Raw genomic sequence first — 23,922 nt, forward strand, 5'->3', positions numbered from 1 at the left:
GATCAAGTGTTCTAGAGAAAAAGGAGATTGAAACACGGGTATCAAAACTGTGATCTGACTGCTACATGACCCCCTACATGACCGAATTTACGTTTGAAAATACAGCCGCTGAACGGCTCCTTAAATTTGGGCTCCGAGAGGAAGCCTGGGTCCTAGCTGCAAAAAGTCTGTTGCAACCAACATTTTCCTAGAAATTTTGTATGTTGAAACTTTTAGAAGCGACTTTGTGGCAGTAAATGTGGCTGAATGTCCATTATTTTGAATGGGTGCATTTCTAGACAAGCCAAAGACTGAAAAACTGACGAAGTCTGCGTCGGGAAATGGCCTTTGCTATGGACTCGCGTCCATGCAAGGTTGGCGTATTGAAATGGAAGATGCACACACTGATATCACTGGGTTGAACCAAGAGCTTCAAGAATGGTCATTTTTTGGCATTTTTGACGGTCATGCAGGCTCTAATGCGAGTCTATATTGTGCAGAGAATCTTTTAGGGTGTGTTTTATCAAGTGATGATTTTAAAGCAGCCTTAAAAAGTGGGCCATCTTCGCCTGATTTGGAGCAGCTTAAAAACGGCATCAAGATGGGATTTTTTGAGCTGGACAAAACGATGCGAGAACTCCCAGCGTGGCTAAACGGGGATGACAAAAGTGGTACAACGGCCGTTACAACCATGATTACTCCTAAGCAATTTATCTTTGCAAACTGTGGAGACTCTAGGGCTATTTTATGTAGCAATGGGAAAGTGACTTTCCACACAGTCGATCACAAACCATCTAATCCAGATGAGAAAACTCGCATCGAAAAGGCGGGGGGGAGTGTTATGATTCAAAGAGTAAACGGTTCTTTGGCAGTTTCTAGGGCTTTAGGAGATTTCGAGTACAAGATGGATAATAACTTAGGTCCAGACAAACAACTGGTTTCTCCCGAACCTGAGATTTCTGTGATTTCAAGACAAGAAGATGTGGACGAGTTTATCGTTATCGGCTGCGATGGTATCTGGGATGTGATGACCAACGAAGAGGTGGGAGAGTATATTCGCTCAAGAATGCTACTTTCTGACGATTTAGAACTTATTTGCAGTGAGCTTCTCGACACCTGTCTGGCTAAGGTGAGCTGTTGTCTTTATTTTGGTTATTATTTTATCACTTATTTGCCGATGGTTCAAACCAGTTAGTTTGAACATGACCAAAACAGTTGTACCAAATTTGAGAGAGTAACCATCCGTTTCATCATTCTTACTAAGGGCTTGTTAACTAAGCTCAAGAGAATTATCTTATAAATATATCAAATGCTTTAAGAAATTCAGCACAAGTATTTTGATAGTCAGCCGATATGGTTGATATTCCGACAAATTATTCCAGTCAAATTTGTTGGTTTATATACGCAAGTGTAACGTTGTGCTTATGTAGTAAAACGTACTTTTCAGAATCCTTTATTTTTAACGGTACCAAATTTTCATAGAGATGGGTCATTTGGATTCAGGTGAAGGTATTTTCGGTCTAATACTCGTTGTTTTTTCCTCTTTTCAGAGGATGAATTAATATTAACATTAGCACAAGGAAAAAATACTTCAGGAAGTTCTAAAAGCTTCTCGTTATAATAAAATGAGTTTACAAAATCCTGCCTGCAATAACTGCGTGATGATCTAAACAACACTTCACTTAACAGCTTTACAAACCTTGATCTTAACATATTCTTGAGTAATGGCAGCTTTCAATATGCTGATGACTTATTAAATTGCAGTTTAGCCATGATTTTACTGTTTATATGCTTGCTGTCATTGTTGTTTTTGTTAAACTTAGTGCATAACCATCTTTGTAAATTTATGCCCAAAGAAGTTTTCTTAGGTTTCCCAATAACTGATTGTTTCCTGTTGCACATAGCATGCTTTTCTTCATGTCAATCATGTTAATTTGTACTTTCACTTTTGACTTTGGTAGGGAAGTCGTGATAACATGAGTGTGATCTTAATCACTTTTGCTGGAGCACCAAAGGTTTCAGAAGAAGCTATGAAAATGGTATGATACAATTAAAGTACATTGATACATAGACTTGAAGGATTTTGTAGTCTAAATATGGATGTATTCCAGTAATGGCTTCATACATTATTCATCTTATAAGATTCCAGCTCTGAAGGCAGATTCAAGCTTTAACATAATGTGGTGTAGTGTATGACATACATTGAAAGACGAATGATATATATACAATCTTCTGTCCAAGGGAAGGGAGCACCTTCCCATACTTTCTGTTAAACACAAGGCAAGGCTGTAAAAGGAAAGAAGACATTATTTTGTTGCTTGGATTGACCACAGATGACAGAACAAATAACAGTCATCAGAAGATTACAAACAGTTGGGAGATGTTTCTTTGATTCATAAGAACTGGTTGGGCAAAACACTAAAATGTTTTTATCTTGATTTTAGAAGTTTCAAAGGTGGAAGTAAATAAATTTGAACAGGAGCTGAGGAATCTTACAATGACCCAAACCTAGAAATCAAATTCTGCTGGACATCACTCACAACCCCTAATACTAGATGGATTATTACAATGCAAAACCTGAATCCTGCAATTAAGATTTCAGTTTTTCAGTATATCTTTATTTAACTGCCGTTGAATAAACTCAGATAATTATGACTAGTGTCAGATATTAAACCCACATTTGTGTTGGGGCATCTTGGCTTATCCAGTGCATTTAACTTTGACAAGTTCAGTTGTTTTTTCTTTGTACCTTTTCTTTTTGTTTATCTAACCACAAGAGACCCCACTTACATTCACACTAGTGTAATATTGTATCTTGTAATTTCTGTAACAGATGACTCAGTTCAAGGACAAGTCTAATCAAAAGGCCTTTGTGCCTGGCTACTCATGATTGCAATGTTAATGTAAACGGTAGCATATACAATGTGATGATTTATTAATCTTCTGCGCTTGCCAGCAATAAGTAGCTCATTCTGTATGAAAGCTAATTGATAAAGCATCATTGCACCATTGATTTCATTTGAATGTTGCATGAAACAATGTCTTTTATTGTTTTGTTTTAGTTTTTTGAGTGGCTTTTTAAATTTGTTCTTAACAAATTTGGAGAAATTTAGTCTCATATTTAAATTGAAACATGTGGTCAGTTAAAACGCCACCTTTGAATACTCCCTATGGATCATACAATCTTCAAATGGTCTTGAATTTTAGTGGTTATCCTGAAAAGTCCTTGAATTTGGTTAAGGTCCTTGAAAAGTACTTGATTTCTTTATAATTATTTAGGTCATGAAAAGTCCTTGAAATTTAGTAATTTGTTTATGCCACTTTCATTTTCTTAAAAATTATATGATCTTACTAAGGAAAATTTGTCCATCAGTGACTTATACATAGTGATATCAATAGGACAAATGGTGGGTATCAAATGTGGATATATGTACATGAAGCAAAACTGGATCTTTATATCCTCAATTTTGGGCTCATTGCAAGGCTGCTCATGTGGGATTAGCCCCAACATGAGTTTGGAGGCTATGTGATCAATAGTGACAGTAGCACATTCAAGGAGGTATTTTTGATTTTCCCTTCATTTCCAATATAAGTTAGTGATGGGAAAATGTGCATTTAATTGTAAACGGTCAAGTGCTGCAAAGGTTAGCTGTGTAAAAGAATTTAAAGGTGACAAACATTAGGCATGTGTTTAGAACAAAGTGATTAACATCAACATTGGAAAGCATTGAGAAAGCGCCACGGTACCAATTTTTGAGAAGTATTTTATTTTTGTGCCTTTGTTAAATTATATTTCTGTACCTTAGACTTAAGTGCAAGTCAGGTAGCCAATGACTGTGGTCATTAAGTTTTCAAAATTTTGTCACAGAGACTAATGTCATTGACCATGGTTGAACTATCTAAAAACTGTAAAATACTCAACTGAATGTTAAATAGGAATTTGAGGTGGCTCCATAGGGTAATTGTTTATCATGTTGCTCATGCTAGTGTTATGTTTTGAATGCTGTTTTTGCATTTGTTTTTATACCCAGTCCTCTCAAACTAAGTAAATGTTATAAGCAATGATGAAATAGCGTTTTACCATCATCTCTGTTAAATTTTTGGCCCTAAATCTTGAATTTTAAATGCCCAAACAAATGCATTTTTTTACCATTTTAGTGGTTTTATTTGTGATCTTCTTGAATTTCCTTCAGCAAAATCTTCCAAAATTTTCACAATTCATCGAATCAAGCGGGATATGAAGTTTAAACACAAAAAATAGGGTTTGTACAGACAATGTTTTCGAGTTTGGAAATTTTTGTCTTTTACTACTGTGGTAAAACTGGTCAGATAGATTTCCCTGCAAAATGAGCTCCAACAAAAGTAGAATATATATTACTAGTCTGCCAAATTTTATGGAATTTCACTAAGGGAAATGTGAGAAAATTCACTAGCTCTTGTTGACATCATAAAACATCGAAAAACATGGATGTTTTCTTTTAAGTGTGCACAGATTACTTAAGCTTTTGTCCTCAGCACGAGTGCAATCATTAGACTATAGGGAGCCACCTTAAAAAAAGGGATTAGGAATACTAATTTATTGAATGAAGCTTAGTCTTTGACAACTATTTCTTGTTCTTGAAAACTCCTTGAATTTTGTCTGTCTGATGACTCTCAAAAAGTTATAACATGTATGTGCAAAGCTTCAGCAGATTTGACCAAGGATCTTTACAGCACATGGACCAACTAACTTGTCAAGTGAACAAACGAGTGCAATTTCATTACACCACTATTCAAACTTAAATTAGCACTGGAGAAATAATACTTAGTATGGTATCAAAAAAGGCAATACTCTAAAACATTGCTTGCTGTAACTTAAGGTGGCCCCTTTGTAGGTTGTCCGACCAGCCTTACTTCATGGCTCCATTCTCTGTTGCTTTCCTACCTTCCCTGATCCTGTTAACCTTTCATTCTAACCATACTTTCGACTTCCAATAATTATCTTGGGTTCAGTCTTGGAAAGGTGGGATCCATTTCCAGATGTTTGCCTGTTACAAATGAGTTCAAAACAACTTGGCTTTGGTTTTGCTTTGCTTCTTCTTACTATTATAAAGCTTAATAGTAAGATTGAACAACTTCATGAGTCAGTAAACTGTTTTGTAGCATTCTTCTAATCTTCTTGCATGAAAATTAATATAATTTATTAGCTGTCTTCAATTTCTAAATCCCAAAGAATTTTTAGTCTGAGATCCTGGGTAGTTTTTGGTTTTTTGGTTTCAAATAGCCTCACCAGCTATTGAAAGAAGTCTTGTTTGTTGATCTGATTCCCAGTACCACAACACAGTTCAGTACAGTCCTTGTTTTCTCCCTGCAGTGACATTATTGCCTTTGACAATAATTATTTTCTTAAAATTAGTTTTGACCAATCTGTTTTATTATTTCTTTCATAGGAAGCAGAACTAAATGCTGACTTGGAGAAAAGAATAGCTGGTATGTGTGGTTTTGTAGAGTACATTGTGATGAGATGAAATAGAAGAGTAATAAGTATCTGAAATGAAGAGAATTCCAAGGAGCTCTTCAGGCTCAGGCATAAGCCAGGGTCATGTTTTATGCAAGTCTGGAGAAACTGTTAAAGCAAAACAAACCAAAGAATTCAATTTGGGATTTTTAACAAATTTCAAAGCAAACATGGTCTACAAACTGAGCACCAAAACTCATTTTGGTGCTCTGTCATAATGTCTGATCAGAGTGTAAAATTTGTCAGACAATTTTGCAAATTTCATTGGACAATGTTGATGACCAGCTGTTACTTCCTGCCTACAAAATTTCTTTAAGGTTACTCCAAACCTTCGTGGGTATCCTCCAGATAAAAATTCATATACGCACTGTTTTCAAGGAAACCCCCACAAACTATATATCAATAGCAAGGTTATGAAATGTAGAATTTGATAAAATTATATTCTTTTTTGCTGATTGCTTTCCTAAGGTAGCAGAAGCAGTTAACACCAAAACGACCGACTGGTCTGACTTAGTCTGTTGAAATGCGATTGTTGATGGAAAATAACTGTGCAGTGTTAATCACAAAACATCAATCTCTCAAAGGGTGTAAGCATTTTTGTATTTTTATTGGTTATCTTTATATGATCTGTCAAGTTCCACTATTGCAAAATTCGCGTAATGTGTTGCGTTAGAGGTTGCCGTGAGAAAAGTATTTAAAATAAAATAATTTGCCAACACTATTTTGTTCAGTATCTATCAGTGAATGTTCTGGCCAAATTTCACAGCAAACCGTTGATTCTACATACCCTATTAATTCATTTAAAGAGGAGTATGGCAAGCCGTTTGTAGCAAAATTTAATCCTTGCAATGTATGTTTAATCCTTTAAATAAATGGTTTTATTTAAAGATAGAAAAAGGCATTCAATCCAATGGTAAATGAAATTTTTGGTTCAATTCAATCTTTTAATTTTCATGATTCAATTCAATACCTGGAATATTGATTCAATCCAATACCTGGAATATTGATTCAATTCAATACCTGGAATATTGATTCAATCCAATACCTGGAATATTGATTCAATTCAATACCTGGAATATTGATTCAATCCAATACCTGGAATATTGATTCAATCCAATACCTGGAATATTGATGCAATCCAATACCTGGAATATTGATGCAATCCAATACCTTGAATATTGATGCGATCCAATACCTCAAATGTTGATTCAATCCAATACCTCGAATATTGATTCAATCCAATACCTCAAATATTGATGCAATCTTCCTGGGCCGAGGGTGGCCAACAGGAACGAGAGTAACTGAGCACTAGAGAGCACTGAAAACATGGCGGGCAAAGGAGAACTAGATTTAGAAGTTGAGTTTCCTAAGTTTCTTGCAGACATCTTGGATAAAACTAGCCTGCGAACAGGCTCCCGGTGAGCCCGAACGAAGCAAGGGAGCCTGTAGACATTCAATATCATTGATGCCGCCGTTCTATGATACCAGCTCCTGGTATCATGATATGATTGGCTAAATCGCTAATAGATGGTTTTCACTGTCACGCAACGAAAAAATAAATCGAACACTATTCAGTGGATAAAGTCGAGAAATTTTAATATTATAGGAGACAAGTAAAGGAGACACTTCTCCAATTTTTGGGTCTCTGTGTTTTCCCAAACTTCAGATATTCGTCGAAATGTTTTGCACAAATTTACAGAGCCCAGTATGGAGCTGCCATGTTGGTGGAGCTCTGTGCTCCACCAACATGGCGGCCGGAAAATAGTGCAAACATCTGGAACTTACTTTGGTTATCTAGGTGACTGATTATCTGAACTGAACCAACAAACATTTACACAAGCACTTTTCCTAACACTTTAACTCCTAAAAAGGCTAAAATTCACTAGATAAGTGTACATTTCTCCACAAACGCGATCGGAATGGTATGTCACACACCGACATAACTCTGAACTTCAAACGGCACTGGTTTTTAAACCAAGCACACTATTGAGCTGAAAAGTTTTAAACAGATTTAAGTTTAGATCCCCTTATGCCTTGTGAGGATAAAAATTTTCGTGGCTCTTTAGTTTTGGATTTTGATATTTGATGACATCACGTGAAAACGATCTATTGTTGACATATTTGAGATGAATATTTGACAGATCTTTGTAAAATTATACGACTGAAGGGTACTTTATGTTCTGTTACAAGGAGGAATTTTAAGTAGAAGCTAGTGGAGTGGAGCGGTTTGGCAGTGCTATTGCAATTTTTTTAGAGGTCAAAGGCGTGGTTTCTGGACTTTCCGCTGTTATCTGCTCATCGCTTCGCAGAGTTTGACACCTCCATCATGTGCTTATAATTTCTTTAGGCTCATTTCAGTATTGCAAAATATGCTTTAAACTCTCTAAAAGTATTGGCTCGATTAAAACTGTTTGCAAGTACCGAAAATGTAGCTTCTTGACAGGTCTAATTACCTCATTGACTGATTTGTTACAGGCTTATCACAAAGGGCAGATAGGCACATCAAAAACAAAGTCTACAGGCTCCGATCACTTTGCTCCCTGAATTCTTCTGTTTCATGCTCGCCGAAATTTTTTTCCGTCCTCGCCGGGAGCCTGTTCACAGGCTAGGATAAAACGGAAATAATTTTTGAGAATTTTGACTCAGAAGTTGCAGAAGCACACGCCAAAGTTCTTGATCATACCATTAGTCTGCTCAGGTAAATGAGGCATTGCTACAACCCAGACACAAGGGTCAAGGAAAATTTAGATTCCATTGCTGCTGCTTTTGTAGATGTGCTCAGTGTGTTGCGCTACAGAGCTATTACTCCGTCAACTGTTACTGCGGATTCCATTACAATAGAAAGCAATAAAAGAGGAAATCATGGAAGACCATTTCTTAAAATTCCTGTTGAGGTGCTTGAGAAACTTTGAGGCCTAGGATTCATCTGGACAACGATAACAGAGATGATTGGAGTTTCGAGATGGACAATTCACAGAAGAGTGACAAGGGATGGCTTAGAGGATATGAGGGGTTTGGACAGCTTACCTGATAAGGAACTGAAATCATTCAAGAGTACATTTCTAACCATGGGAGTGCTACTGGATATAACTTCATTGCAGGTTTCTTTAAGTCCATTGGGTTATGGGTTCAATGGAGAAGAATAAGAGAAAGGTTAGCAAAATTAGATCCCCAAAATACTGTCTTGGGATGGGGTGGGTAAATTCGCTTTGGCATCTGGATGGACATCACTCTCTGATCCGATGGAAAATACTAATTCACGGCTGTATAGACAGATTTTCTCGGAGAATAATGTTTTTGAAATGTAGTGCCAACAATAGAGCAGAACAGTTCTTGAATTGTTTCTGGATGCTGTTAACAGAGACGGAGAATTTTGGCCTTCAAGAGTACGAGTAGATGATGGTGTTGAAAACGTTGGTGTGTGCGATACCATGGTGTAGGTTAGAAGAGAGGAGAGGGGCAGCTTCACTGCAGGGCCATGAACACAACCAACGAATTGAAAGATTGTGGAGGGATGTTTTCTGTTGTGCTTCCCACTTGTACTTTTACACTTTTTATAGTATGGAATTGTCAGGCATCCTCGACACTGATAATTCAGTGCATCTTTTCACCTTACACTTAGTTTTTCAACCAAGGATAAACCAAGCTCTTTGCCAGTTCACTGAAGCTTTCAACCACCAAAATGTAAGAGCAGAAAAAAGACTGGTTGCTGTTTCAAATGTGGCTTAATCATATGATGCAGCCTGAAAACCCCCTTTCAAATGGAAAGTCATATGATTTTGAATACTATGGTGATGATCCTGATTGTCCAACTCCATTGGACAGTGATAACAATGTTGTAGTTGAAGAAATTGACCTGGGACGACATGATTCAGTGCAGTCATTTGTATTGGAAAGACTAGATCCATTAAGAGAATCAAGTCAAATAGGAGTAGACATCTTCCAAGAGGCTCTAGAATTTGTGACAGTTAAACTTGGGTAACTGACAATTGCATAATACTACATGTGTGTGGGCTGGGTAAAGGAGATTATGGCCCCACTAAAGTGTTTTTCCAACTCAATTCACAACAGAAAACCTCACCGCGTATCAAGTAAATTATTTTCTCATCTTTCTTTTCATTGATATACAAAACTCATAAACTGCTTGAATTACAGAATGCCTAACTTCTAGCAACACAACTAAACTGAAGAGAAATCAGGGCATTTCATAACTGCCATGTGCACTACTCTGCCTTGTAACCCAAGGTTAATTTGTTATCTTATTTTCAAAAGTACCCAGGACACAAGACTAACTTCTTGGTGCAATGGCATAATGGCTACTAACAGGTCTCATGTCACTAGCCAAAACTAACTTTGCACCAGCCAGCCTTTTTCAAACACAGTTTCACTGACTTTTTTATAAGAGTGGTCAATCTTGGACATTTCTTGTTGCATCTAAAATGTTAATAATAATCACTAAGAAATTTCACTCCCATAAACACAAATCCTGCTTTTCTTGAATATGCTTATGTTCAATCTCTGATGTACTTCTATCAGTGTTGCCATTTTCTTTTATCTCCCTTTAATAGTTAAATATTTATCATATGCCTATTAAGGCAATTATTTCCATGAAATCCACTCATAGTTTCCCTGTTTTCATTAGTTTCTATTCTCTTCAGTTTTACTTTGTCAGGATAATTCTCAATTTTGTTTTCATCCAGTAGACCAGTACTCCATTCCATCATGATTGTCACAATGGCTAGTGAAAGTGCAAAATCTACTATGCAAAACTGAAATGTGTGGCTAGTTGGCAGTAGTGTTAGCCTTGAGCCCTGGGTAACCGATAATATTGGCAACAAATTTGTGCGATGTTTGTCATAGGACATCAAGAAAAACATGGTTTTTAGGAAAGAAGTACCACATGTGGGTTAAATAATGCAAAACATGAGACAACAACATTGAAAAACTTAAAACACATCCCAATGTTCAATGAATGCTGTCTTGTAAAATTTAAAGGTTCTTATTTCAAAAATAACATAAAGCCAGGTTTACACAAGCAGTTTTTGTGAGAAACATGTTTCACTGTGTACATGGCACAGCAAAAATTTTGATTACAGTTCAAAGTTTAGTATGCCAGTAATGATTGGACAGCAGAAATATGCACAATACTAAAGACCAATGTGGTAGCAAAATTTGCTACAGTTTACGTTATTTGCTACAAAAAGCTAGCACACACAGCTTTTAATGAACAAATATGTTTGTCACATAAAAATTGGTTAACTTACATCTACAAAAGCAGCAGTAATGGAATCTAAATTTTCCATGTCCCTTGTGTCTCGGTTGTAGCAATGCCTCATTTACCTAAGCAGACTAATGGTTTGATCAAGAACTTTGGCATGCGCTTCTGCAACTTCTGAGTCAAAATTCTCAAAAATTATTTCCGTTTTATCCAAGAAGTCCGTAAGAACCTAGGAAACTCAACTTCTAAATCTAGTTCTCCTTCACCCGCCATGTTTTCAGTGGTCTCTAGTGCTCAGTTACTCTCGTTCCTGTTGGCCACGCTTGGCCCAGGAAGATTGCATCAATATTTGAGGTATTGGATTGAATCAATATTCCAGGTATTGGATTGCATCGATATTCGAGGTATTGGATTGCATCAATATTCCAGGTGTTGGATTGAATCAATATTTGAGGAATTGGATTGTATCAATATTCCAGGTATTGGATTGAATCAATATTCCAGGTATTGGATTGAATCATGAAAATTAAAAGATTGAATTGAACCAAAAATGATATTTGCCATTGGATTGAATGCCTTTTTATATCTTAAAATAAAACCATTATTTAAAGCATTAAACATATATTGCAAAGATTAAATTTTGCTACAAACAGCTTACCATAGAGGAGGGATTCTCTCGAAAAACAAGTACAAGTTTTTTCCTTCTAAAGATTTAGAAATAGTCATGCCTTCTCAGAGGAATATGTCAACTCAAAATGCTGCCAGCCAATGAAATAACAGAACCCCTAGTGTTTACAGTATGGAAAGTTGAGCTTCGCGGTAAAGCGATAGTGTTACAGTCACATTTTAGGTACGCACGTTTTAGGCCGGTGGTCAACAATAAAGGGCAAATTGGGAAAAGTGATGTGCAACAAAGCAAAAACAAACTGAGAAGCAATTGCCAAAGCATGATTACAAGAAGACACTCTTGATGAACATGAAACCCCAAATTGAAGGTACTTGCTAAAGGGTCTCTGGATTAAGCCGTTTGCCGCGAAAAGGTCGCTGAGGAGTCCATGCCTTTTGGGGATTATGACACCTTGACAGTTTTTATTTTCATTTTTTGGAAATGTTACCTTGAATAATGAACTTTAAGGTCATTCCACTGAAATAGAACCTGCACTGAGATTCTTGTGAAACTTTGCCTATTGATTGTGTACATTATAGGAACTTAAATTTTGAAATAAAAATGGGGGGTCCCCATGTTCGTGTACGAGCAACAGCACCTGTTTATACCCAACAAATCCTTATAATAGCACCATGATTGTAGTCACGATTGCTTGCTAAATTCACGTTTCCAACAATTGCTTTTTGTTCTACACTGAGAATTGGTCCATATTTATTTTACACAGAGAAATCTATTACTCAAGTCAAAACAACAGAAAAAAATGATAGGTCACCATACTCGTTTGCGAGAAAATGATGATTTACCTCCATGGCGAGGTCCAGCCGTAAAGAAAAAGCCGCCATTTTTTAATGCACGCACGCTAATCACACGTGAAATTATGTGCAATAGGGATGCGCAATGCAATACTGGGGAATGACCTTAATTTGGTTAGAAAAAAGAAAATTTGGAAAAAGTAGCCCCGCGAAGGTTTGGAGTAACCTCAATCTTGTTCCCAGATCTCTTGTGGATGAAGCCAATGGTGAGATCTGGTCAAGGCTGACTGATTCTTCTCATTGATCGGCTATTCAATCCACCGCACAAGGTGGATTGAATAGGAAATAAATTTTAACTCAAATGACAACTATTACAACTTTATGTGACCAAGTGTACAACTTAAATGCAAGAGAAGTTTCTTAATGAGACATGATTTTAATGGCTGACTTGTAACCTAAGCAGCAACAAATACAAGTCAACAAATTGTAACTAGCAGAAAGATACAGTAAGGTTCACATAGATAGATAGTTAATAGGTGACTAGAGGCCACTTGTGGTATTATTGTAAAGATATTCATCTCATTAACAGGTATCAAAATTAGAGGCATGGGTTAGGGCATCAGTTTTCTGCATTACAGATAGACATTGCTGTGAAGAAATAGAACATCAACTGCTACCTGGTTTTGATGTATATAAAAAAAAAACCTGTCATTTCTTCAGGCATCCCTAAGAGCTTTTCTATGACTAACATATAAAATAGCTGTTCCTCAATGACATTTTTATTGGCATTGCCATTAGCGTTGGCAGTGACATGTTGTATTTTTCTGCTGTAGCTGTTCTCCAAGATAGCAGTGACCCTGGAGTTGTTGACTTGTATTATACCATGCATTGTTTGTCCAGTGAGGACATCAAAGGCTTGCCGCCAGGTGGAGGACTCCCAGCTAAGTAAGTGTTACCTTCACAGAAACATGCACACAAACATTGACACATCAGTGACTACAGCTGGGTCTCTGGTGAATATATTACATACAACATTGAGGATTTCTTTGAAAAGGTCAATTTCAACATGTATATGACACAATTCAGTAACAAGAAACACTGAGCTTGTTCTATAGTTATTAAGCATTTAAAGGTAAAATCAACAATGAAACACTGTCTCTTGTGTTTGATATATTACATGAAAAATAGATAATGAATTAAATTTATTTGTTATCATCTTCCCATAAGAGGATTTTCGGAATAATGAAACAAATACTACAAATAGAACATATTAAATGGAGAATCCCAGACCAGTTGATTATGTTACAAGCTTGGCTGAGGAGCTGAACTTGAGTCTGCTGTGAAACAACCCAAGCGAGTTGTCAGAAGAGTACTGAAGCCTATGGTCTAACCACTCAACATGCTGTCTCCCATTCACACATAATGCAATGAACCATTGACTACATAAAGAAAATACAGTTGAACCCTCATTAAGCAGCCACCCTCAGGGAAATGGGAGGTGGTTGCTTATTTGGGGTTGGGAACAAAAGGAATTTGTCAGGAATCAGATTTAGGCTATATAAGCAGGGTTTATAGTAAACGCAAGACTTTGCGAGAAGGCGAGACTAGCATTTTTTTTTTTTGTGAGCTTGAGACATTTTGACTTTTTAAATTGTGAGACGGAGACTTCAAAGTTTAAATGCGATTGCTAGACGTTTAGACAATCAGACTCTTAAGACTTGCATACATCATTTATAAGAACAAGCAAATCCAGACCTTATGACTCTCTTAGCCTTGCAAAAAATCGAGACTCCAAGACATGCTTGTGAAAAAATCAATACTGCAGGACACACATGACTGCTGAAAAAACCTGAGACTACAAGACCCATGAAATTCGCCAAAAATCTGGGAGAGCCATGGTTTTGGAAGGACCATTTGCCAACTTCAATTTATTCAGATACAAACTTTAATTTAATAGAATACAAACTTTAATTTAATAAAATAGAAACTTCAATTTATTCAAATAAAAACATTCTTTAAGGCAACTTGGAATCACTTGGCCAAAGACAGTAATGAATGTGTGTTTGTAAGTTTTATCAGTGGTCACTTTCTATTTCGGACTCTTATCTGCCATCCCCTTGTCCAAAACAAAACCAAACTACCATATTAATTTTGGGTGGCTGTTTAATAGAGGTAAAGACAATAGAAAACCATCGTCAAAATAACCAAAAGGTGGCCACAGGTTGCTTTATAGAGGTGGCCAGTTAATAGGGTTTTTTACAGTATTTAACTGGAAACAATTGCAAGACTTTGATAACTGGCTGCTTTACAGGGGTGGCCACTTAATAGAGGTTTGGCTGTACCCATAACCACACAAATGTGGTAAAAAAACAATTTTAATTACTTTGGAAAGTCAATTGAAAACCACTCTGAAACAACTTTTACGTAACATTTCAAGTATGTTAAGTGTTCCTGTAAAAAAACAAAGGAACAATTTCACGTAAGAAAACGTTCTGTATTTAGGTGCAATGTGGGTATTTAAAAAAATGGCTGACTTGGTTTATTGAGAAGAGTAGTACGTGTATACATGTAGTATTGGTACGTTTACAGTTTTGTATAAGACTGCCTTAGATAAAGGATATCTCAATGGCTGTTGCAATGTTGTTAAAATGAGTGCTTTTACAATCTTTCTAGACAAGTCTTCATTCACACCACTTTGGAAAAACTGATAGCTAAACAGACAGAGGAGGTGAGATCAATTGTTTGTATCAATATGATCCATAGCAGAATTCTTATTGAAGACTCAAGGTGTACTACATGATGTAATACAAATTTTATTAGAAAGGCCAAGGTTCTAGCTTTCAATATGAGCTAATATGTTAAGGTACAATTCTCTAACTGCAGTATTTGAAACAATAAACAATAATTCTGAAACAATAAACGATAATGCCTCAGTGCCTTATATTTATTGCTTGAGTCTTATTCTTGTCACAGTTAGAAATCAAATTTTCAAATTCTTCATTTTTAGACCTGTACTTGTCATAACGTAAATCAAGAGTGGTGTTGGTGGTGATAACAGCCAATGTTAAGCCTGATGTTTTTCTTGTCAACCCAACTTTACAATGTTCTGGCATAATGATGTTGTTCTGATATTGAGTCAAGTTTAAGTCAATAACAGCCCTGCCCTTAAACGTACTGCAAGAAACAACCAACAAGTTAAGTTAATATTGTCAAATTGGAAACCTTGCTTCAAAGTTTCTTTGCAAATTATGGCTTACGTTTTCAATTCTGAAGCACAGGTTTGACTTTAACAATGGTTACAGCTGACTGCCTTTATTTGTTAATGTTCTATGCTTTGTTTTGATAGTCAGAATGAAGAAGCCATGGAGCTTTCCTGAAGAGAAGCTTGAGAGTCGAGGACATTCTGTAGCTACAGTTTTTGTGATGTGTTTGATTATTTTGTTTAAGTAGACCTAGATGTGGTATTAGACAGTTTCAAGATTGATATGTGTTTATATAACTTGTATTCTGAAATTTTCAAGAAGTATACTTTTGATCAGTGTAACAAATTAAAGCAACCAGTAGCTGATGACATGTAGTCTTCATTATTATTATTATAATCTTAAAATGTACATTGTCCTTACTTGTCAGCTTACAATTGGTTGTGATTATAAGAGGAGACTATTGTGATGTATTCAGTTAGCTTATCGCTCCTTTGATTTTACTCCTATGTTTTGAATTAAAAACATTACCCATCTCCCTGATTGGCTTTCAGCATGCAAGGGTTGACTTTAAAACTGATAGCACTCTGTTTGCGCCTCTGTTTTTAATTGGACATTTTCAATTTCTTGCTTGTCTCACAGTTTGTAGTTTCCCATAGTTGAAGTCAATTCCGTTTAGTGTAGATAATGCAGTGCTGTATATACGAGACTGAAAAAGGCTGTCAAGAACTAAACAACACAACCTACTAACTTTTTGGAAAACTGGTGAACTGTTTAGCAGTTCCTTTTTCAAACATTTTTCTGTTGTTAAACGAAATCAGCATCTTTGACCATTAATGCAAGAAGGAAAAACGCACCAATTTGTTGTTCCAAAAAGTCCATAAGGTCGTATTGTTTATTGTTGATACTTAATGCAGACAACATTTTTCAATCCTAAGGTATATGCACTTTAGTGCGAGAATCAAAGCAATGTGGTCCAAACCATTGCCAAAGGCCATCTGTTAACAGGATGTTTGCTCGTCGATGATGGTGATGACGATGGTAATGGTGATGGTGATGATGATATTTAATGAAAACAGAGTAAACTGCCAGCTTGTTGGCACTTTCTGGCCTAGGATATATTTACAAACTTGTAGACAACCAAGAGCATTAAGATTAACTGATCACAAGAAAAGGTCTATTGCAATGTGAAGTTAACGGTTAGTTTAATTAGTAAGTTCATTCGAAGGAACAAGTATCTTTCAAAATCTGATCTCTGATAAGTAATTACATCTGTGGTTTTTGTCAGAGGTTACTATAGCAGAAGCTAACATTACTCTCTGGCAAAGGCCCCCTTTTATTTACACTATAAGGTAATTCCTGGAATCGTTAGACCACCGAACACAGCACTTGTTCTTAGACTCGTCGACAGAATTGGAAATAGTTAATCCCTGTATGTGACAAGTTATTTTAATGATGGTAAACTACTTTGACATATGATAAACTTTGTAAATCGGCCCGTTTTGAGTGTGTGTGTGGTTGCTTCTCTTACTTTCTAGCCATTGACGCACTACAGACATAAATCTTTTGTCAGCTCAGCTGAGTCAAACCGTACGCGCCAGGGGATATCACGATCATGCGCAGTGCACGAGTCGGATACAGCAACACTGCTACGTCTTTGTATTTGCAAATTCCAAGTCCTTTTTCGATAAATCTGGGTTGGACTGATAGATATGTAAACATATTTAATTATTCGTTCGTGTTAGCTTGGTACACATGATGGTGTCTTCGTGACAATATGATTAGCTCTTGTATAAAGTTCACTCTAAAATAAGGGTGTGAGCTTCACCCCAAGCGAGACACGAGTACAATTTGAAAGCTCTGTAACGTACTCTGCTAGCTGTAGAGCTTTACTTGTGTGTAAAATAGCTAAACCCTCACTTTCCTTAGGAATATATTCCACCTTCATCAGAGTGCTTAACGCTTCAGGTAATAATTTACACATTAAGACAGCATTTGGAACCATTGAAGCTCATGTATTATTCACTCTAACTTCTTCACTGAAACGTAATCTTCACAGACGTAATTTGCGAACCACTAAAGGCTGATAGGCGACCCACAACATGTATCAGTGGATGCGAGAGGTTTATTTACACACAATGCCTGATTAAAAAAGAAACCTGTTACTTCTTATACGTTAAAGAATTAAAAATGTAAGAACAGTAACCATTTGTAAGTCTCTTGTTTTATTCAGTTCACACCAAATAAGGGTGTAAGGCTTCACTCGCGAGGCTCGCGTGTAAAAGTACTCTTATCTAATGGCGCGGGAAAGTCTGACTGTTGCGAAAGAAGTTGACTATTTTCTGACTATTTTCTGTTTGGGCTATTCTTACTCTTTTACAATTACTTTGCATGGAGCTCAGATCTCTTCTCTTCGCGTGTGGTCATCTCGGCGTAAATTCTAGAGCTCTGAAGTTGAGAGATTCACCACAACTTTTACAAAGTACAGTGACTCTGAAGGATTATAAAGAAGTTTTTCAGAGGAAAGAAAACCAAGCCAGCCCAAAGTTAACCCGAGCGGGGCGGGGGGGGGGGGGGGGTTCTCCCTTACATGGGCTAGACGAGCGTTCCTCCGCCAGAACAGGGCAGCAAAGACATGTTAACGATAGAAAAATGCTTATCCCTTAGAGGTTTGATAAGCTACTTATGATATGTGATGTTACTGATCTGTGCTCATTTTTGCCGTTGTTTCATGTGTTTAAAAAAAAAAAACCTTGTTTCTCAGGCATTCTTTGTCGGTGTAGCCACTATCTCCATGCTTATTGCATATTTGTTTTAAAGTGAAAATCTCGTGTGTTCTTTAAAGAATGAGTCTCGGTGCACAAGTTTGAGCCGCCACACTAGCAAGTCCGCATAGAGGCCACAAATTTTCCAGACGAACTGATCACCCAGAATCTTCTATTTGAGAAATAATTTTGGTCCTGTTTTTTAAAGTAGGTTTTTCTTCCATCTCGCCCGTAGCAAACATAGAAGTGCTCCATGAACTGTTCTGGACCTGCAGGTGAGTGAAGGGCCTCTGTGAACACGTCTACGCCGTGATAATGTGCTTGGGCCACATAGTGTTCACGATATGGAGCAAAGAGAGGTGCGTCCCAGGTCAAGGTAACGCTACATAACACCAGCACTGCCAGAAGGCACGGTAGATAACCCCAACCCCAGGCTTCCACTGACATCCGGTCAAGCTGCAACAAATAAATACTAGTTTTGCAACGCTTTCTCGTGGTATACCATGGAATAGCCCCCGAGTCTACGCCTTTAGGCTGGTGTGTATACCAAGAATATACAAGTGACAAGTGGGATATTCCATGGATATACTATGCCATAGAAAATACAGTGACCACTACAATCAATGCGACATACTCGCAGCGATAAATGGGAAGAATAGTCAATAGAACGTTTGGAAATCGATCTTAATCGAACCCAATCGAACCTCGGGGGGGTGTACTGCCATATATGGGCTATATAGGTATGTGCCGCTGTGAAGGGTACGGTTTTCAAGCAGTTTACTCTGGAATAGGGTATATAAATCAGAACGTTTGGGTCTAGAATAGGGTATCATTTTTCACAAAACTGACTGGTTGGTTGAAGATTTTATCTAGAGTAAGGAAACCAGGAATTGCCACTCAAAAATATAAAAAAATCAAACCGGCAAGTTTAAATTTACGCAAATCAGCCTCAACAGTGTCGATAGATAGGGGGATTTGGGGAGTTTACTCTAGTGTGGGTTAGCAAAATTCAGCTGAACTAGCTCTGGTATAGGCTAAGGGTTCCAGGGTCCTGGCGGCACATCCCCACCCAGAAATTCCCAAAGTACCCCCCGGCCCGGGGGGGGGCACTGCCATATATGGGCTATATAGGTATGTGCCGCTGTGAAGGGTATGGTTTTCAAGCAGCTTACTCTAGGATGGGGTATATAAATCAGAGTGTTTGGGTCTAGAATAGGGTATCATTTTTCCCAAAACTGACTAGTTGGTTGAAGATTTTTATCTAGACTAAGGAAACCAGGAATTGCCACTCAAAAATATAAAAAAATCAAATCGGCGAGTTTAAATTTACGCAAATCAGCCTCAATAGTGTCGATAGATGGGGGGATTTGGGGAGTTTACTCAAGTATAGGGTAGCAAAATTCAACTGAACTAGCTCTGGTATAGGTTAAGGGTTCCAGGGCCCAAAGCGGCACATCCCCATCCAGAAATTCCCAAAGTACCCCCCCGGTAAATTCGCAATAGAATATCAGTCTCGTGTGAAAATAGCGGACAAAATAGCGAGCTAGAGTTCGTGATTATTTATTTATTTATTTATTTATTTATTTATTTATTTATTAAGCTTCGGCCTACTATTACACATAAAGAAAAAGAAAAAGAAGAGGAAGCAAAAAAAAAAAAAAAAAAAAACAGACAGCAAAACAAAACAAAATGGCCAGGGGAGCCGCTACAGCTTAGCCAATGTTGATCGGTGTGAAAATGAGACTGATTGACATTGTCTGGCAAGTGACTGCGGAGCGACAAGTCCCATGCTAAGTTTTCTACTCATTTGAACCACTCAGCTTTCAACGAGATTTTTGACTACTGACTAACTACTATTGTAAAGTAGCCTTCAGTTTGTAGGAAACATATCAGGCGTTTTCAGCAGAAAGGTGGATCGATTGAACCTCGTACACACTATGCATTTGGGATTTGAGTATTGCTTATTGGGGGAAGGGGTTGACATTCCTATGCACCAGTAGCTATTAGTTCACTTTTTAGAGGGATAATGACGTGCTCGAAATGTTCAAAATTAAGCAAACTTAATATTTCCGAGACTCCAACAAACATAGAATAAATTAAATTATAAAGAATAAATTAAATTAAACTTCACGACCGGAAAACGGAACATTTCAAGGCCCTTGAGAAACATGATCACTCTTCTGCTATTGCTGATCACGTTAAAACAACTGGTCACAACATCAATTTTGATGATGCCATTTTGACATTTTGGCGTCCGGCAAGACTGATTACCATCGCAAGGTTAAGGAGACCTTATTTATTCAGGAGCTACAGCCAGCGTTGAATGCCAATGTCAGCAGCGAAAAGCTTTTACTTCAGGAAAGCTTTTCCATTGCAACCTCGTTCCCAGGGTCTCTCATCTTATTGCCCCCTGGAGCGAGCGAGATGAGAGAGCCTGGGAACGAGGTTGTTTCCATTGTTCACTTTACAGACAGTTTCCGTTTGAAACGTCTTAAATTTCTATTGCAGATGTTTTTCTGTTTAGGGTCCAGCCCCTCATTGATAGAGTATAAATAGCTTTCCATTAACGGTTATACTTTTGAAAATGTATGTCGACTAGCATACGAAACGTCAAGTTCATAAAATGCATGTTTTTAAAATGTTTATCACCGCTGTTTGTTTTATATTTTTAATGAAGGTACGATGGCCGAAGACCAAGAGTTTATATAAATTAAACTATATTTTCCGCTATAATCCCAGCTTAAAAACTTCTTTTTCTTCGCCGGGAATTAAGGTCCTGTTGGTGACCCTTAGTGCTAGGGTTACCCTAGCAAGGGGGTTACCCTAGCACTTCCACATTTCAAGGCAGGTGTAAGGTAATCTGTGGAGGTAGGGTAACCCTAGCTGTCCACAGGATTGAGGCCTGTTCACAAGCAGGTAGGGTAACCCTAGAAAGAGAGTCAAAGATAGCCTGCCTTTACAAGCAAAATTTTTCAGGTACTTACCTTACTACTTAGGGCAAATCTATGGTTAATTTGGTAAATAAAACAGGCAATCATTATAATTTTATTGCCAAAACCTATTTTCACTTGAATTACATGGTTTATCAGTTCCCAGACAGTTATTTTTCTCTGGTTTGGGATAAATTTGACGGTAAAACTATTAAAAAAATCTGCAATCGAATAATTCATTTTTGTTTTGTTTATTGTACGGCGTTCAGTCTGTAAATTACGATGTCAACTGTGCTTTTTTTGAAGAAGTACAAAGTTTTACAACTAATACTAATCGCTTTTCGGTGGCCAGCGTTTGATTGTTAAAATAATATATCTCTAGATATGTAAGCTTAACTCGTTTTCAGTGCAATTTGTGTGTGCTGTGTGTGTGAGCCTGAATAAATGGACTAAAAATTGTAATATTGTAATCCTATAATTTAGCCACAGTAGCGACAAACATTATTGAAAAAATTTCGTCGCAAAAAGCCGTTATTCGACATTTTCTTCTATCTAAAGCAAGACTAAAACAATCGTTAATTGATACGATGTTTCTTAAGTGAAAATTCGTTTGTTTTGACAGTATTTTTATCATATTTTGTTTCTTCAGTAGAGCCCAAAACAGTCGTCCTGGGTAGGCGAGATGTCCCTAGCAGTCTGTGGCAGAACGTTTACAAGGTAGTTAAGGGACCCTAGCGCTCAGCTACATTTTCCCTAACTGTAACCCCCACGCTAGCGTTACCCTACCCTACCTGCCTTGTAAACATGTCCATGAATATAAGAAGAATTGTAGAATTGCTAGAGTAACCGTCTTACTAAGGTAACCCTAGCAAGAGGGTACTTACTCTTGTACTGGGGTTATCCTACCTCCTAGTAAACAGGACCTAAGGATACGCAGGATAATAGATCGAATATTACCTCTCTCGATGTTAATTCATTTCAACATTTTCCATTTTTTTGGTCTCATCTTGTCTAGATACTGTAACATTATCTATAAACAAACCTAGTTAACATTTGTGTTAACGCTACCCCCGCCCCTCGAAAATAGTGATAAATAACGCGAACAATTGCGGTTTATCAAGCGTTGTCTTTACTGAAGTGTTATCGATATTCAAGGCGACTAAATTCGATTTGCATTTTAAAGGAAAGATCCTTCCCGGCAGTCTGGTGGGGTAGAACATCAATTGACATTGGCAGTTCGATCAGTTTTTACGCCTTTTCTTCCTCTCGATAGCCATAAACGTGTGTAACTTTTTGGGAAGTGGAAACCAGCGAGAATTAGTAAAACCAGTCACTGCTGGTAATTTTATTTCCATTTAACCATCATACAGTTAGATTAAACACGTTTGCAAGCCAGTAATATTAGAGTGTTCTTAAACTCGTGTACAGAGGGTATTAAAGTTTGTTCTATGGAGGAAGCAGGAAGCCGCAAAACTTGGCCAATTATAAATGAACAATAAACAAACCTTATACGTCAAGAAAGAGTCAAATATTTTCTGAAAACTTTTTTGGCCCAAATGTCTGTCAATTTGCTCTTCATAGCTAAAACTTCTCTCCCGGCATCATTTCTTTTAGATGTGAGGAATTGAATTTTCCTTTGCGTAAATTAGGGATCCAAATCTTCCGTTCCGAAACACAAAATCCTCTTGATCTTATCAACTCCGTTTAATTCTTTTCGTATATGTGACCACCATACGGTTGAATTCTTTTAAGTAATACTCCGGCTTTCCACGAATTTTTGCGCAAATATAAACACAAACTTTTTCACTAGAGCACCTGGCGTTTTAAAAGATCTCGTGAATATTACAACCTGATAAATTGAAAATCATTCAACTAGTCTTACAGGCAGGAAAATATCACAAACTACTTACAGTTGACGCTGTTGTCTTGGTTGGATATAGACTTAGGAGGAGACTAACCGCAAAATCTCTTATCCAGATAATAACAGAATACACTCCACTGTAAACGAAAACAACACAAAGCGAATCTCTATAATAAGAAGTAAGACGCTTACGACCAAAGGAAAAGTTAAACCAAGCTTTGTAAAGCGCCTACCGCTTCCAACAGCCTTCTTTGTCCTCCTTAAAAAAAAGAACTTCACATGTTAATGATCGCTTTCACCTCACAAACAAACGCCGCCGTTTCTGTGCGAGAGTCTCTTAGCTCACAGTGCTGTCAAACTTGAGCGAGTTTCAGTTTGTTTACAACCTGTCGCATAATTATTGGTCGAGCACCGCAGCGCGCATTGAGTGTCGCTGGTGTAACTTGAAAACACCTGCTAAATCATATCAGCCAAACGTTCGCCGTATGAATATGACAGATGCAAATAATATGAGAAGCTGTTGTTACGTACAATCTTGCCTTGATTAAGGCTCAGTTCGGCAATGAATAATTGAGAGAATTATAGATATACTGTTAGTACGATTTATCTCATTGAACTTTTACAGTCTAACGCAGCGCGAAAGTTGATATCATTATTTTTGCAAACGCTCTTTTCTGAAAATTAAGTTCCAAAGCCAACTAAAAACAAAGCAAATAGTAACATTTTTTTAAAATTTATCTTCAAGTAGCTAGAAACAAGAGAAGATGAAGAGTAAGACAGTGGCCCTATTCTCAAGGTATATAGTAATCCATCTTAAGTAGTTTTCAGATATGTTATCCAGTCCTCCCGCGGATACTAGAGGTTTTCATGGATGAAGCGCTGTTGACGTGAGTAAAAATTCGCGTCTCAGGGTCAGCTGTTTCTAGACCTTTCTGGAATTTGTGACTCCGGAAGTGATCTAAAAATAACGTGAGAGTGTTACTAGTAGCAAGGCAGGCGAACACAAACCGTTTTTGGCCAATTTTTGTAGAAGTTTCGGTATAAAAGAACCTG

At 37.3% G+C, this 23,922-nt stretch overlaps 1 protein-coding gene and 1 long non-coding RNA gene across 3 annotated transcripts; one reads left to right on the top strand and one right to left on the bottom strand.

Annotated features, from left to right (window-relative positions):
- Positions 1 to 85: 85 nt before the first annotated feature.
- Positions 86 to 15,936, top strand: LOC145483713 (protein phosphatase 1B-like). Of its 2 annotated transcripts, none has more exons than XM_081462258.1 (6): positions 86 to 1,108; positions 1,941 to 2,018; positions 5,409 to 5,448; positions 12,947 to 13,058; positions 14,787 to 14,841; positions 15,464 to 15,936. In XM_081462258.1, exons 1-6 carry the CDS (start codon positions 263 to 265, stop codon positions 15,488 to 15,490), a joined length of 1,158 nt encoding a protein of 385 aa, XP_081318384.1. In that variant the 5' UTR covers positions 86 to 262; the 3' UTR covers positions 15,491 to 15,936. The 2 variants fall into 2 exon arrangements, with proteins under 2 accessions (XP_081318384.1, XP_081318385.1); XM_081462259.1 differs by having other exon boundaries at positions 89 to 1,108; positions 15,460 to 15,936.
- A 1,941-nt stretch (positions 15,937 to 17,877) lies between these two features.
- On the bottom strand, positions 17,878 to 23,221 carry LOC145483740 (uncharacterized). Its single transcript, XR_014048951.1, has 3 exons — positions 23,103 to 23,221; positions 22,919 to 23,006; positions 17,878 to 18,534 (listed from the first exon to the last, which is right to left on the bottom strand). It is a non-coding gene; the product is annotated as an uncharacterized LOC145483740 (long non-coding RNA).
- Between the last annotated feature and the right edge of the window lie 701 nt (positions 23,222 to 23,922).

This window comes from Orbicella franksi, chromosome 4 (genome assembly GCF_964199315.1).
Source record: "Orbicella franksi chromosome 4, jaOrbFran1.1, whole genome shotgun sequence".
Classification (NCBI taxonomy): domain Eukaryota; kingdom Metazoa; phylum Cnidaria; class Anthozoa; order Scleractinia; family Merulinidae; genus Orbicella; species Orbicella franksi.